Below are 17470 nucleotides of genomic sequence, written 5' to 3' on the forward strand. Positions count from 1 at the left end.
CAAGCAGAACTGCCGGGAACTCGACCTTGTGATGTTCGTTTGTGAGACGCTGAGGACCGCGCCTGGGTTTGACACATCGAGTCCGTGAAGCAAGGAAGGGTGAGGACACATGCTGTCAGCACACGTTAAAGGTGATTAAGTGTTTGACTAATTGTTGATAGTAACTTGGTGTTTTGTTACACAGTATACTTGAATTGTGATGAGAATTGTGCAGTTTGCTTCTCACTGCTGTGGCGTGCAGGATAAGTGATCCTCCACCTGTTGTGAGAAGCTGCTCATTTGCATAAAGTTAAAAAAGATACAGACCTGAATGTGTTGCTGATAGCGTGTGTCTTTTGAAAGATATTGTTGTAACTGCTGACTTACCTCACCTCTTCTTTGCTTCACAGAGAGTCAGTTTGTCGTGTCCACCTGGGGGGTGTTTGTCTGGTGGTAGTGGGTCCAGGAGCGCCGGGCTTCTATCCTTTTGGGCGCTTAAGAGCGTGCCAACAGTCACTCCACCAGAAGGACGTTCTTTTAGTTTTGTACACATTATTATGCACAGGTGAAAAATAAATTGTTTCTGTTGTTGGAACCGCTTTCTGGTTATTTTTAGCGCTGGGTTCTGTCTGACGCAGGTCCGCTCCTCAACCCGCGTCGACACATAACAGAGGCAAGTATTTGATCTACTATCGATTTTGCAGGTTTTCCCACCTAAAGAATGTAGAGGTCTGTTTTTTAATTGTAGGTTCACTTCAACTGTGAGAGACAGAATTAAAAAAACATCAGAAAATCACATTGTGTGATTTTTAAATAACAAATTTGCATTTTAGTGCATGAAATAAGTATTTGATCCAATAGAAAAACAGACCTTAATATTTGGTACAGAAACCTTTGTTTGCAGTTTCAGAGGTCAGATGTTTCCTGTAGTTCTTGACCAAGTTTTCACACACTGCAGCAAGGATTTTGGTCCACTCCTCCATACAGATCTTCTCCAAATCTTTCAGGTTTGGAGTTTCAGCTCAGCCCAAAGATTTTCTATTGAGTTCAGGTCTGGAGACTGGCCAGGCCACTCCAGGACCTTGAAATGCTTCTTACGGAGCCCCTCCTTAGTTGCCCTGGCTGTGTGTTTGGGGTCATTGTCATGCTGAAGACCCAGCCATGACCCATCTTCAATGCTCTTACCGAGGGAAGGAGTTTGTTTGCCAAAATCTCACAATACATGACCCCATCCATCCTCCCTTCAATACGGTGCAGTCGTCCTGTCCCCTTTGCAGAAGAGCACCCCCAGAGTATGATGTTTCCACCCCCATGCTTCACGGTTGGGATGGTTTTCTTGGGGTTGTTCTCATCCTCTAAACATGGTAAGTGGAGTTGATACCAAAAAGCTCTATTCTGGTCTCATCTGACCACATGACCTTCTCCCATGCCTCCTCTGGATTATCCAGATGGTCTCTGGTGAACTTCAAACGGGCCTGGACATGTGCTGGTTTGAGCAGGGGGACCTTGCTGCCCTGCAGGATTTTAAACCATGACAGCATCATGTGTTACTAATGTAATCTTTGTGACTGTGGTCCCAGCTCTCTTCAGGTCATTGACCAGGTCCTCCTGTGTAGTTCTGAGCTTTCTCAGAATCATCCTTACCCACAAAGTGAGATCTTGCATGGAATCCCAGACCGAGGGAGATTGACAGTCATCTTGTGTTTCTTCCACTTTCTAATAAATAATCATAACAGTTGTTGTCTTCTACCAAGCTTCTTGCCTGTTGTCCTGTAGTCCATCCCAGCCTTGTGCAGGTCTACAGTTTTGTCCCTGGTGTCCTTAGACAGCTCTTTGGTCTTGGCTATGGTGGACAGGTTGGAGTGTGATTGATTGAGTGTGTGAACAGGTGTCTTTTATACAGGTAACAAGTTCAAACAGGTGCAATTAATACAGGTAAAGAGTGCAGAATAAGAGGGCTTCTTAAAGAAAAATTAACAGGTCTGTGAGAGACAGAATTCTTGCTGGTTGGTAGGGGGTCAAATACTTAGTTCATACAATAAAATGCAAATTAATTATTTAAATATCATACAATGTGATCTTCTGGATTTTTTTTGGATTCTGTCTCACGGTTGAAGTGAACCTACAATAAAAATTACAGACCTCCATTCTTTGTAGGTGGGAAAACCTGCAAAACTGACAGTGGATCAAATACTTATTTGCCTCACTGTATCTCGCTCTGTGTTGCCATGGTGATGTAGGAGTCAGCTGTAAGTGATGGAAAATCTGGTTTGAACCTCCAGACAGATGTATCTGTACAAATGATGTTGAACTGCCTTTATTTTTATATTTTGCTTTTTCTGTTCAGACTTTCAACAAATCAATCTGGATACATTATATTTTCTGGAGTATAAGTTAAAAAATGCCTTTTGAAGAGGAAAAACCACAACATAAGTCACACTGGCGTATTGCTCGTGTTATTACTAGATTTTTCTGCATTGTTGAAGTGTACTTTTTATTTTTGCCATTTATATTTTTAGTATTGGAATTTATTTTGTGGTTTGTTTCTTGGGAAAGCCTGATATAAATAAGCATTTTAATGATTTATATTGCTAAAGAATATCAGGGTTGTGTGTGTGTGTGTATATATATATATATATATATATAAATTGTACCAGAGTAAGTCACAGGACCTCACAATCGAGTTTAAAAAATAAAATACACGACTGTACTCCAGAAAATACTCATACGCTAATCTACATACACAAAAAACTGGATTTGGATTGACATTGTGAACATAGTGTTTGTTTTGGACAAGAAACATGAATGTGTCCATGTTTTGGTTGCCTCATTAATTCATTCATAACTAATCAATACCTTAATTTATAAATCAGATGCAACACTTTTTTTTTAGTTTGCAGTATTTTGAAACGTTGCAAAACCATGACTTTTTATACATTTTGGGACTGTGTAGGTTTGTGTTTACTGTGCATCTGGAAAGTATTCACAGCACTTCACTTTCTCCACATTTTATGTTAGAGCCTTATTCCAAATTGGATGAAATTTTTTCCCTCAAAATTCTACACACAACACCCCATAATGACAACAAGAATACAGTTTTTTTTTTTACTATTAAAAAACCCTAAGAAATCACACATTCATAAGTATTCACAGCCTTTGCTCTGTTGATGCTCATTTAAACAGCAATTCCAGCCTCAAGTCTTCTTGAATATGATGCCACAAGCTTGGTGCACCTATCTTTGGGCTGTTTGGTCCATTCCTCTTAGCAGCACCTCTCAAGCTCCATCAGATTGGATGGAGAGCGTCATTTTCAGATCTCTCCAGAGATGTTCAGTCAGATTCAGGTCTGGGCTCTGGCTGGACCACTCAAGGACATTCACAGAGTTGTGCTGAAGCCACTCCTTTGATATCTTGGCTGTGTGCTTAGGGTCACTGTCCTGCTGAAAGATGAACCGTCGCCCCAGTCTGAGGTCCAGAGCGCTCTGGAGCAGGTTTTCACGCAGGATGTCTCTGTACATTGCTGCATTCATCTTTCCCTCAATCCTGACTAGTCTCCCAGTTCCTGCTGACACCATGCTTCACTTGTTTTCTTCCAAACATGATGTCTCATCAGACCAGAGAATTTTGTTTCTAATGGTCTGAGAGTGACCATCGGGTTCTTGGTCACCTCTCTGACTTAGGTTCTTCTCTCCTGATAGCTCAGTTTAGATGGGCAACCAGGTCTAGAAAGAGTCCTGGTGGATCTGAACTTCTTCCATTTACGGATGATGGAGGCCACTGTGCTCATTGGGACCTTCAAAGCAGCAGAAATGTGAATTTGAAACTGAATTTACCCCAGGTGGACTCCAATTAAGCTGTAGAAACATCTCAAGGATGATCAGCGCAAACAGGAGGTCCCTGAAGTCAGTTTTGAGCTTCATGGCAAAGACTGTGGATACTTATGGACATGTGATTTCTTAGTTTTTGTCTTTGTTTTTTATTAAATTAGCAAAAATCTAAAAAAAAAAAAAAAAAAACTTTTCACATTGTCATTATGGGGTACTGTGTGTAGAATTTTGAGGGGGGTAGAATTTCAGAATAAGGCTTTAACATAACAAATTGTGGAGAAAGTGAAGTGCTGTGAATACTTTCCAGGTGCACAGTAAAAGTTATTTTCTAAATGTTTGAAACTGTTGACTTTGATCAGTTTCCTTTCTGGATTCTGGTCCAGCTGAACTGCAGGAACCACCGAGACACCAGCATGGAGCGTCACAAAGACGTGAACTTCAGTCAAAGCTTGTAGTCAAAGGTTTGTATTTTTATCCACTCGGAACAAGAACACAGCAGGACGAGTAAAACTCAGGAAAGATTTTGTTATTAGCATCAGCAAAACATCTGAAATTGTATTGAAGGAAGCAGGTAACAAACATTTTGTACAAATATACACAAAGATGTGAAAAGTGTGTCATAAATACCAGATTAGATCATTTATCATGTAACACAGATCACAGGTACATTGCATAGAGAAGTAAAGATCAGGGGAGACGTTTCTGTGCTTCAAATGCGTTTAGAAGCATCGGAACCAAAAATACAACTAATTAAAAAAAAAAAAAAAAAAACATTAGTTTAGAAACGTTCAAATAAACACTGATGATTTTTTTTTTTTTTTAAAGTGTAGGTGACACAATACGTATTTTTATTTATTTATTTTTTTTTAAGTATTTAAGACTAAAATGAAACAAGGCTGAAATGGATCCTTTCTTGGTGCACTTACTGAAGAGATAAATATTACGATTTTGAACTGCGTGCCGCTAAAAACCAGGAACTAACAGATCAGTCTCAACACCAGTGCCTGATCCATTATCTTAATAGGCCCATTAATTTATGGATTTTTACAGGCTACTGACAGCCCCATTTCCACCAAGTGGTTCGGGTCAGTTCTACACGGTGTTTCAGAACAGTTCATTCTGGCTGGCAGAACCCTTTTGATTGACAGGTGGAACACTTACTGACCAGTGCGTGTGCACAGTGTCATGCAGCTTCTCCACATGAGGCAAAACTGAGTATTTTATTGTTTTGTGTATGATGGAATAATTTCATCGTGTGCAGACTGAGTTGCTATGAGCAGATGAGGGGCAGCGAGTCTTTTAACTTATGACACAAAGTGACCGGCGGTGGAACAAGAGGAGGATCCGTTAACAGCATAGACAGTCAGCCACAGATGCAATCAACGGATTACACCTGTGCCGGCGCTGTAACCTGGCACCGAACTGCCAGTGTGACAGACTTTTCTTCAGCCAGGACAAGGAATTAAATTGCTTTTAGACGTCGTTTTCCAAATGTCGATACGTTTTCATCAGACTGAAGATGATCTCACTGAAATGCACAGGTAAGATTTTACGATTTACTCCTTGTGTGAATGGTTTTAATATTTAATAACATATTATGCTACTAACGTACAGTACGCTAACTGTATTCAAGAAGGAAACAAGATTTATTTTAAAAATAGCTGATATTTTCAGTCCCTCGCAGGTGCTGTCATCTTTCAGGTTTGAAGTGTATGTACCTGTTTCTAATAAAAAAAAAAAAAATCCGCACTTGCTCATCACTTTTTCCTGATGTCACAGACAGTGAAACAAACTATTTTTTGATCAGCTGATTCCGACTAAAGAGCTGGCAAAAAAAAAAAAAAAACCTCTCATCTCCACCTACACGCCGAAATCGCCTGCATTATTTATTTATTTTATGATCACCATTCTGTGTTTCTGCCAATATCGGCACTGTTGTCAGACTGAAGGTTTTTCTCCAAAGTTTACTGTCATCTAAATAAGGCTCAAAACCATCAGGATGTGTCCTCCACAGCTTCTTCAGGAACACCTTCAGACTGGACTTAAAAAAAAAAAAATAATATCTGAAAACAGCTCGACCTCCGCCGTGTTTACAACTGATTTGGTCTTGAATCAGCAGGTGCCGTTCCAGTGATGATGTAGCAACAATATGGCCACGGCTGAGGGCTGAACGAGGCTGAAATAGAGCGCAGGCTTCAGACAGCTGTAGTTTATCCTTCACCTGCGCACTTATCAACTTTTATTGTTCAGCATTTTTTAAAATACCAACATTTCATCATTTTTAGTGATTAATTGTGCACATTTTTTGTCACCTACTCTTTAAAAAAGCTTAGTCAGTTCAGACTTTTACATATTTATAGTAAGTTGCCAAACCCTGCAGTCATTAACCTAAACCACGTCACCGTGAACCAAAGTCGGGTCACCGTGAACCAAAACCACATCATTGTGAACCAAAGTTGGGTCACTCTGAACCTGATCACCGTAAACCAGAGTCAGGTCACTGTAAATCTGAACCTGGTCACTGTGAACCAAAACCACGTCATTGTGAACCGAAGTCGGGTCACTGTGAACCAAAACCACGTCATTGTGAACCAAAGTCGGGTCACTGTGAACCAAAACCACGTCATTGTGAACCAAAGTTGGGTCACTCTGAACCTGATCACCGTAAACCAGAGTCAGGTCACTGTGAACCAAAGGGAAGTCACTGTAAATCTGAACCTGGTCACTGTGAACCAAAACCACGTCATTGTGAACCAAAGTCGGGTCACTGTGAACCAAAACCACGTCATTGTGAACCAAAGTTGGGTCACTCTGAACCTGATCACTGTGAACCAGAGTCAGGTCACTGTGAACCAAAGGGAAGTCACTGTAAATCTGAACCTGGTCACTGTGAACCAAAACCACGTCATTGTGAACCAAAGTCGGGTCACTGTGAACCAAAACCACGTCATTGTGAACCGAAGTCGAGTCACTGTGAAGCAAAGCCAGGTCACCAAGAACCAAAACCACATCATTGTGAACCAAAGTTGGGTCACTCTGAACCTGAACCTGATCACCGTGAACCAAAGCCAGGTCACTGTGAACCAAAACCACGTCATTGTGAACCAAAGTCTGATCACTGTGAACCAAAGTCGGGTCACTGTGAACCAAAGCCACGTCACTGTGAACCAAAGCCACGTCACTGTGAACCAAAGCCACGTCACTGTGAACCAAAGCCACGTCACTGTGAACCAAAGTCAGGCCACCGTGAACCAAAGAGAAGTCACTGTAAATCTGAACCTGGCCACCATGAACCAATGCCAGGTCACTGTGAACCAAAACCACGTCATTGTGAACCAAAGTCGGGTCACTGTGAACCAAAGCCGGGTCACTGTGAACCAAAGTCGGGTCACTGTGAACCAAAACCACGTCATTGTGAACCAAACTCAGGTCACCGATAACCAAAACCACATCATTGTGAACCAAAGTTGGGTCACTCTGAACCTGATCACCGTGAACCAAAGAGAAGTCACTGTAAATCTGAACCTGATCACCGTGAACCAAAGCCAGGTCACTGTGAACCAAAACCACGTCATTGTGAACCAAAGTCTGATCACTGTGAACCAAAACCACGTCATTGTGAACCAAAGTCTGGTCACTGTGAACCAGAGAGAAGTCACTGTAAATCTGAACCTGATCACCGTGAACCAAAGCCAGGTCACTGTGAACCAAAACCACGTCACTGTGAACCAAAACCACGTCACTGTGAACCAAAGCCAGGTCACTGTGAACCAAAACCACGTCATTGTGAACCAAACTCAGGTCACCGATAACCAAAACCACATCATTGTGAACCAAAGTTGGATCACTCTGAACCTGAACCTGATCACCGTGAACCAAAGAGAAGTCACTGTAAATCTGAACCTGATCACCGTGAACCAAAGCCAGGTCACTGTGAACCAAAACCACGTCATTGTGAACCAAAGTCTGATCACTGTGAACCAAAACCACGTCATTGTGAACCAAAGTCTGGTCACTGTGAACCAGAGAGAAGTCACTGTAAATCTGAACCTGATCACCGTGAACCAAAGCCAGGTCACTGTGAACCAAAACCACGTCACTGTGAACCAAAACCACGTCACTGTGAACCAAAGCCAGGTCACTGTGAACCAAAACCACGTCATTGTGAACCAAACTCAGGTCACCGATAACCAAAACCACATCATTGTGAACCAAAGTTGGGTCACTCTGAACCTGAACCTGATCACCGTGAACCAAAGAGAAGTCACTGTAAATCTGAACCTGATCACCGTGAACCAAAGCCAGGTCACTGTGAACCAAAACCACGTCATTGTGAACCAAAGTCTGGTCACTGTGAACCAAAGAGAAGTCACTGTAAATCTGAACCTGATCATCGTGAACCAAAGCCAGGTCACTGTGAACCAAAACCACGTCACTGTGAACCAAAGCCAGGTCACTGTGAACCAAAGCCAGGTCATTGTGAACCAAAGTCGGGTCACTGTGAACCAAAACCACATTATTGTGAACCAAAGTCGGGTCACTGTGAACCAAAACCACATCATTGTGAACCAAAGTTGGGTCACTCTGAACCTGATCACAGTGAACCAAAGCCAGGTCACCGTTTACCAAAGAGAAGTCACTGTAATTCTGAACCTGGCCACCGTGAACCAAAGTCAGGTCATTGTGAACCAAAGTTGGGTCACTCTGAACCTGATCACCGCGAACCAAAGTCGGGTCACCGTGAACCAAAGCCAGGTCACTGTGAACCAAAACCACATCATTGTGAACCAAAGTTGGGTCACTCTGAACCTGATCACAGTGAACCAAAGCCAGGTCACCGTTTACCAAAGAGAAGTCACTGTAATTCTGAACCTGGCCACCGTGAACCAAAGTCAGGTCATTGTGAACCAAAGTTGGGTCACTCTGAACCTGATCACCGCGAACCAAAGCCAGGTTACTGTGAACCAAAACCATGTCATTGTGAAGCAAAGTCGGGTCACTGTGAACCAAAGCCAGGTCACTGTGAACCAAAACCACATCATTGTGAACCAAAGTTGGGTCACTCTGAACTTGATCACCATGAACCAAAGGTCACTGTGAACCAAAACCATGTCATTGTGAACCAAAGTTGGGTCACTCTGAACCTGATCACCGTGAACCAAAGCCAGGTCACCGTTTACCAAAGAGAAGTCACTGTAAATCTGAACCTGGCCACCGTGAACCAAAGTCAGGTCATTGTGAACCAAAGTTGGGTCACTCTGAACCTGATCACCGCGAACCAAAGTCGGGTCACCGTGAACCAAAGCTAGGTCACTGTGAACCAAAACCACGTCATTGTGAACCAAAGTCGGGTCACTGTGAACCAAAACCACGTCATTGTGAAACAAAGTCGGGTCACCAAAAGGGTCAGAGAGAGAGAAAAAAAATTGTCAAAAAGTAAATATAGAGCTTTAATCTTTATATTTACTTACTTAAGTCGTTTTTTGATTGATGTTACACAAGATAAAATGTCAAACTACAGCACCTGAACGCTGAACAACTTTGATGTTCTCTTAATGATCACAAGACAAAAAAAAAAAAAAAATGTTTAAAACTGAACAAGACAGACATGTCAATATTCCAAACTGCTTTTAGATTTGAAAATGACAAGCAAAAAAACCCCAAAAAAAACAAAATTGACATAAATAAATTATGAAATACAAACTCAACATGTTGCTGTAGCTCCGATTTTAAATTAACAACAAACCTGAGCTTGTTGAGCTAAAATTTTGCTCCTTGATTTTTTGTTTAGTTTTATGGTAATCTAATTTTACTCTGAAGAACAGTTTCATTAAACAGGAGGTAAAAAGTCTGAACTTTTTACAAATACTTTTTGTCAAAACTAAACATAAAATTCAAAGAAAGCAAAACACCAAGTTGTGCTGCTGCGTTCAAAAAACAGATTAAATTCTCACCTAAATTCAAAATACTGAACGTGTTTGTTTTCAGGTGAATAATTACGATGGTTATATAAGAGATGTGTCTGAGGTGGAACTTGTGAAAAATTATCTCCCAGTTTTAACATCTGAGGTGGTGAAAACTTGCATTATAATGCAGGTGATTAAACTTGTGCCAAAACCTTTAAAATACTTGAAAAATTCAAGTTATTTTGCTGTTTCTCTTCTGATCAAACAGCTGATAAACTTCAAATCTGGATTTCAGTCAATATTAAACCGACTCATCAATCAGTAGTTTTTTTTTAATCTGATTAAATAAAACCAGTTTTGTTTTAAGTTCACACACAAAATTAGTCGTGTTGTTTGAAATATATGAAAATTAACACCAGCAATATTAAATAAAAAGAACCTCTCAGAGGGGAAGAAAAAGAATCTCTGCCCAGCGGACTTTGATATCTACGATGGATTTGTGAAATATAAAATGTGAGCGCCGTTTTCTTTTTCCTGTTACATCTCTGAAAGGTATCGCATGCTGCCGTGTCCTCCCTCTACATGGGACAAATCCCCGTCCCCCTGTCCCGCTCCTCCTCCAGGCTGCTGGAGCAGTCCATGGCCTCGCCACACACAGCCGCCGGAGTCCAGCGCTGCTCAAACGCATCATCCGCCTCCTCGCTGGCCGCCTCCCCTCCTCTCTGCCTGCAGTAAGGCGGGATCTCAACCACCACGTATTTCTTCGCCCCCACCTGTCGGACGTCGTTCCCCATCGTGCTGGCGTCAAACCTGGAGTTCGCTGCCGTGAGGAGAAAAAAGACAAAAAAAGAAGGAAGGAAACATGATTATCAAACTGTTAAAGAGGCCAGTCTGGTAACTGGTTAATCCCCAATTTTATATATGGTTCCCGTTTCAAACCCCACCCTGGCCACATTTCTCTCAGCTGCATCAGGAAGAGCATCCGGTGAAAGAAACTGTGCCAAATCAACATGCAGATCCAGCTTGGACCTGCGGCGACTACAGAAATTAAACAACGCCAACGAAAGTCCATATTTCTTGTTTCGTTTTGGCTTCATTGTCCTTCATTAATTGCAGTTCACTAAAATCCCTCCCAGGATTCTGTCTCTCTGGGTTGTGCCCGTCCGCGCCTCCTCTCGGCTCACCTGGCAGTGTGGCGGCGTTAGAGGTGACGGAGCTGCTGTTGTTGCTGGCGCTCACAGCGGCAGCCGGGTGGAAGGCTTCTGAGCGGGGGAGCTGGGGGGACACGGGTAAAGAGTGGCACTGTCTCCCTGGCAGCTGCTTCCAGTAGTACAGCGCCTCCTGCTGGGGCCCCACGTGGCCGAGCGCAGACGGCTGGTTGATGAAGACGCTCCCTGGAGGCGAGTGGAGGTCAAACACCAGCGAGAAGACAGACTTGCTGGGGACGTCGTAAAACTTGATCTTGCCCCCGCACAGGTCCTCTCGGGCGGTGAAGGGGTTGATCTTGCGGGGCTTGCTGGCTCGCTGGGCGTTTGGCGGGTTATAGTAAGGGTCCTGGACGTTGACCTTTCGTCCCGGCTTGCAGGAGAAGACGTCTGATTGGCTGCGGCTGAGCCAGATGTTGCGTTGTGGGCGGGGTGATTTGGGGGGGATCTTTTCATCCTGGAACCCCAGAGGGTTCAGTCGCTTGAAGGCCTGGATCTTCTCCCCTGAAAGACAGAGCAGAGTTCTGTAAAATAACAGCACTCTGAGGGCACACTGAAGCCAAGTCCAACCAGTCCGCTTCACCTCCTTACTGAACAGACGACTCCAGCTACAGACAACACATGATATCAAAACATAAAAAGGACATTAATGAAGAAAAACGCTTTCAACTGCTGAACTTTGATCCATCAGATCAATTAAAAAAAAAAAAACAACTTTTGTTATAGTAGAGAAGCTTGAATCTTCGACTGGACTGGGTTGCCTGACACGAGGACGTTTTGCTTCAAATCGCAGAAGCTTCCTCACCTAAAATTCTTGCTCTGGGAGTCTGACTTCTGTCTGACTCTTGTAGAGAAGAATAAAACAGAAGCCAACAAAAGCTGGAGTTTTAAACCTAACCAGACCCCTCCTACTGAGCGGCAGACTGCTATAGGCTAGTGACTAAACAATAGCTCTAATTAGCAACTATTGTGCTGTAGTTAGCACACCTAACTTTTGTTTTGCCTGTATAATAACCCATAGACATGTCTGCCACCTGTTGGTTGGTTAGTGGATGCTGGATCAATGACTTTTTTTAAGCTTTAGCTGGGTAACCAGGCGAGGCGCCCTGTGACTTCATCATGTGTTCTGACACGTGGAACCATTATTGTTGCTGGGCGACAGCAGAGGCAGACATGCAGGCGTCTGAAGGCGTGACCGAATTAGAAGTGAAACCACGACCTGAGTGGATCAAGTATCTCAAAATAGGAATGTTGATGTCAGACAAGTTTACCTCTTAAGTCCTGCTATCAGCAGCCAGGAAATCCAGGTCCATGACACAGATACACTTTTTTCTACATTTTACATTTGTAACGAGTCGAGCGTGTGGACTGTTGATTTGTCTTGTCAGGGAGTCTGACAGCAGCCCTAGAAACTCTATCTGCTGGAAATCTGCAGTGTGACCTTGAGCTGCAATACTGTCCCAATTATAAAAGGCACTTGAAATTTTATAAACCATACATTTCTCTCCCTTTTACTCGCTTAAAAAAAAAAAAACAGTAATAACAATGTTCCCTGTGTGCACCTTAAAGATAACGGTGTGACCTTGAGCTTCAATACTATAGTAATTATAAAAGATACTTGAACTGCCATGTTTCTCTCTCTCTCTCTCTTTTTAAAGACAGTAGTAACATTGTTCCATGTGACCTTTGGCACAGTACAATGCACCTTAAAAATAGCAGTGTGACCTTGAGCTTCAGCAGCAGCCTAATTTATCATTTTAAATATAATATTTTAAGGCAAGTAATGTTCACACCCTATTAAGTGGCTCTTGAAAAATTAACACTCGACTCAGACATAACAATCCATGTTTGTGTGTTTTAAGTAGGAAGAGTTTTAAACGGTTTCTTCACACCAAAGGTACTGGACACACTCTGGTGAAACTGGTGTTTACATCCATCTCATCACTGACTGGACAATAAAACATTAAATATTGATGAGCTGAATAACAGATATGAATCAGATTATGTTTTAGACCGTTTAAACATCAAAGTTGATTTTGACAGTAATTTTCTTATAAACATGTTTTATTGGTCATCTGGCACCCTGATGATTTTGTTGTGTTCTTCAGTTCGTCTACTGTGGGATTGTCACAACAATTTCAAACTTGATATGGTACACAGGAAAATGTACCATTTTTAATACCGTGGGGACAGAATGACAGAATCTTCCTCCCAACTCTTCTGTACTTTGCTGCACGGTGAAACCGTCTGATAAGACCGATGATTAAGTTGTGCACATATCATTCATCACAGAACTTACTGTGGACAAACTGTATCTGCATGAATTACCAACCAATTCCCATTTAAGTCAAAATGGGAGCCTTGCTACTGTCAAGACATGAAGTTTGGAAAATGTGTAAAAAAAGCAAAACTATAATTTTGCCTGGGAGGAACAGGATTAAGCAGCAAATTAAAAAGAAATTAATATCTATTTAAAACAAACAACATAAATTACACTTTAAAAAATGGTTTGTATACATATATGTTAATGACTTTGTGGTGCATTTTGTATAAGTACTGCAAAAAAAAAAAAGACAGAATATTTTTTGAGGGATTTTAACAAATCCCCAAAAACAACTTATTAACAACTGGAGGAAGCAAACACGGTGAAAATACTGTTGCAAGTGAGCATCTAATCAGATACTAATTTTAAGTGTGGATTAGTATTAGAGTATTAAATTTTTTTTTTACCCTAGTCTGTACTACATACAGTAATTTTACCTTTGGTGATGCTCTTCTTGTCATTGTCTCCACCGAGCGAGATGCACTCATGCTCCATCTCGTCGATTTTTTTCAGGTGTGCAAGGATCTCCTCCAGGTGCCTGAAGACGTCTGTGAAAGATGGACGGAGGTTAGGGTCCATCTGTGGAGGATAAAGACCAGGCTTTTACTTTTTTGCACAGTAACATGACACAGTAATATCACACAAGAAGAAGCAAGTAAAGCCAACATCATCAAAAAAGGAAATGCAACTCAGCACTTAAAAAAAAGATCTGCTGCGCACGTTAAAGATGTTACCCATTAACTTCATTATAATAACTAACACAAAACGTAATTGAAGACTATTAGATATACAATGGTATCTACAGACACACACACACACACACACACAGGTCCAGTGTTGAGGAAGCAAACAACCACAGCCATTTGTAATTTTCGATAATTTAGTCAGATGGGAGTAAGACAACCAAGGAGTTAGTACTTGCTTACAGAACAGAACGCTCTTGGTTCAAGACCACCCAAGCCCATTCTCCATGTAAAGTTGCGTCAGTAAGGCCATCTGCCGTAAAACCTGTGTCAAATCAACATACAAATTCATACTGGATCTGCTGTGGCGCCCCTCAGCGAAAACAAGGGAGAAGCCCAAAGACCTTACAAGTCAGCATCCACAAACCATCCAGCAGGTGGCAGTATGTCAGTGAGCTATGACAGCAAAACAAAGCTGCTCTTTGGATCAATATGGGGCATCAAAATGCACCAGAAGCACTGGGGTTGGAATGAGGGGTTATATGTGATTTCAGTCTGGTGACTTACACAACGATGGCGTTAGTTTATTCAGTTACTGCTGACATAAGTTGTCTGCTCACTCGTGTATATTTTACTTTTAAGCCTTCTGCTGTTATCAGAGGAGGGAAGATCTAAAACATGAGAGAATTGTAAGTATGAAATTTATCATTTGATTTTTATCAAGAGATGCCTTATCGAGGAGGATTATAATCAGGAGCCATAAAGCCAAACAAACAGAGATTAAATATGACCAGCTTGATGCAAGTTACAAAAATAACGCAATGCAAATTATATATATATATATATATATATATATATATATATATATATATATATATATATATATATATATAGTGGTTAATGCGCTTGGTTTCAGTGCAGAAGGTTCCAGGTTCAAATCCCACCCCTGCCACATTTCTCCATGTAATGTGGAGTTGCGTCAGGAAGGGCATCCGACGTAAAACCTATGCCAATTCAACATGTAGATCCACCTTGGATTTGCTGTGGCGACCCCGAGTACAAACAAGGGAGCAGCCGAAGGGACTTACTTACTATATATATATATATATATATATATATTATTTACATCAATTATTATGCTGCGTTTACACATGGGCAAGACGTGTTATGAATGTCATATTTGCATCATTCTTGACACATTCCTGACATTCTTAACGTGACTTAACGCATATGAATAGGTTTCTTAATAGTGTGTGTTGGTTCGTGATATTCGTGGAGCATGTTTTTGGCTGTCAAAAAAATCTTCCACGAATATCTCACACACCACCCTCATTTTACCTCATGTCATGGAGGTCGCAACTGAGCGTGTTGATCTGTCTTGATTCGTGGTGATCCTTAATAGAGTGTGACAGTGTTCTTCTCTGACGTGCACACAATTAAACCCTGATGCACCACATTCAGTTTCATTGCTGCAGTATGCTGAAGGAGGACAAAGATGCCAAGTCGGCTAAAAGTCTCGTTCCAGTGTTCCTCAGCGCACTCCTGCAGATGTTCCACCTGCTGCTGTGCCTGATGTTTGGGAAAACAAGCGAGAAGAGAGCCGCATGCAGCCCAACATCTGGCTCTCTCCGTCTCCTCCTCCTGTCTGCGCCACTCCATGGCACAGAGCCCAACTGAGCATGCAGTCGCAAAGTTCTTCTGTTTTGGATTTTGAGGAAAAACTGGAGCGATCTGAATTATTCAGCAACTGATAGCTGGATGAATATAGGTGTGTGTGTGTGTGTGTGTGTGGAGTCAATTCGCCTCATTCACAACGTGACAGAACTTAATGGTGCACTGTTACGTGTGATAGCACGCAACAATGCGGAAAATTATTCTTGACCGTGCGCAATGTTCCTGATAATTCTCCAGCAGCACGTGCTATTAATCGTAACGCGCGGTAACAGGTTGCAGCAGCTCCTGAGGACACCTGACGCATCTGCCTCAAATCATCACATTCATGATTAGCGGCCAAGAATGTATATTGTGGCATTCATGATGTGCTGTCCTTATGTGTAAGTGCAGCATTAAGATACAATTGTCTTATGTACAATTTGTATATGTTCAATAAAGCCCCTCTATCAACCAATCAATCACTAACACCTTAGGAATCCACTGTGACGGGCTGGTGAAGTTTTCCTTTGAAGTTCTGTCACAGACGGTGTAACGGTACTATGGGAGTTAGAAATCTGAACTCGTGTCGCCGACCGAACGGTGCCCCCTCACTGCGCATGCTAAGCAAGGGGGCGTCTGGTGAGTTCATGGTTAACGTTTGGGGAGGGAACACACTTATGCTATGGTTAAAGTTAGTAGAAAGGCAAGATTATAAGCAAAATAAAAAAAAAAAAAAAAAAAACATGTCACAAAAAGTGTGACAGGGGCACGAAAAACAAACTTGAGACCGGACTAGTTTAGGAGACTCCTGAACAGATTTGGAAACTGCTGAACAGATTTTAGACTCTGAGTTAAACTGATAGTCAATATGAAGCATCAATTAAAATTAAGAGTCCAATCGTCTCTCCTTCCCAATGTTTTTACCCTTTTTTCCCCTTCATACACATACAACCCCTGGCAAAAATTATGGAATCACCGGCCTCGGAGGATGTTCATTCAGTTGTTTAATTTTGTAGAAAAAAAGCAGATCACAGACATGACACAAAACTAAAGTCATTTCAAATGCCAACTTTCTGGCTTTAAGAAACACTGTAAGAAATCAGGAAAAAAAAATTGTGGCAGTCAGTAACGTTTAATTTATTAGACCAAGCAGAGAGAAAAAAATATGGAATCACTCAATTCTGAGGAATAAATGATGGAATCATGAAAAACAAAAGAACACTCCAACACATCACTAGTATTTTGTTGCACCACCTCTGGCTTTTATAACAGCTTGCAGTCTCTGAGGCATGGACTTAATGAGTGACAAACAGTACTCTTCATCAATCTGGCTCCAACTTTCTCTGATTGCTGTTGCCAGATCAGCTTTGCAGGTTGGAGCCTTGTCATGGACCATTTTCTTCAACTTCCACCAAAGATTTTCAATTGGATTAAGATCCGGACTATTTGCAGGCCATGACATTGACCCTATGTGTCTTTTTGCAAGGAATGTTTTCACAGTTTTTGCTCTATGGCAAGATGCATTATCATCTTGAAAAATGATTTCATCATCCCCAAACATCCTTTCAATTGATGGGATAAGAAAAGTGTCCAAAATATCAACGTAAACTTGTGCATTTATTGATGATGTAATGACAGCCATCTCCCCAGTGCCTTTACCTGACATGTAGTCCCATATCATCAATGACTGTGGAAATTTACATGTTCTCTTCAGGCAGTCATCTTTATAAATCTCACTGGAACGGCACCAAACAAAAGTTCCAGCACCATCACCTTGCCCAATGCAGATTCGAGATTCATCACTGAATATGACTTTCATCCAGTCATCCACAGTCCACGATTGCTTTTCCTTAGCCCACTGTAACCTTGTTTTTTTCCTGTTTAGGTGTTAATG

The 17470-nt window shown here is 41.7% G+C and overlaps 1 protein-coding gene across 1 annotated transcript in view; it reads right to left on the reverse strand.

Annotated features, from left to right (window-relative positions):
* Nucleotides 1-10246: 10246 nt before the first annotated feature.
* tesk2 (testis associated actin remodelling kinase 2) overlaps nucleotides 10247-17470 on the reverse strand; it is an 84032-nt gene continuing 76808 nt past the window's right edge. Inside the window, exons 10-12 of the mRNA XM_034182406.1 lie at nucleotides 13678-13819; nucleotides 10897-11421; nucleotides 10247-10532 (exon numbers count right to left, since the gene is read on the reverse strand). Coding sequence (XP_034038297.1) covers nucleotides 10291-10532; nucleotides 10897-11421; nucleotides 13678-13819 — 909 coding nt within the window. The 3' untranslated portion in view covers nucleotides 10247-10290. The remainder of the gene's footprint in view (nucleotides 10533-10896; nucleotides 11422-13677; nucleotides 13820-17470) is intronic.

Source organism: Thalassophryne amazonica, chromosome 12, assembly GCF_902500255.1.
Source record: "Thalassophryne amazonica chromosome 12, fThaAma1.1, whole genome shotgun sequence".
Classification (NCBI taxonomy): Eukaryota; Metazoa; Chordata; class Actinopteri; order Batrachoidiformes; family Batrachoididae; genus Thalassophryne; species Thalassophryne amazonica.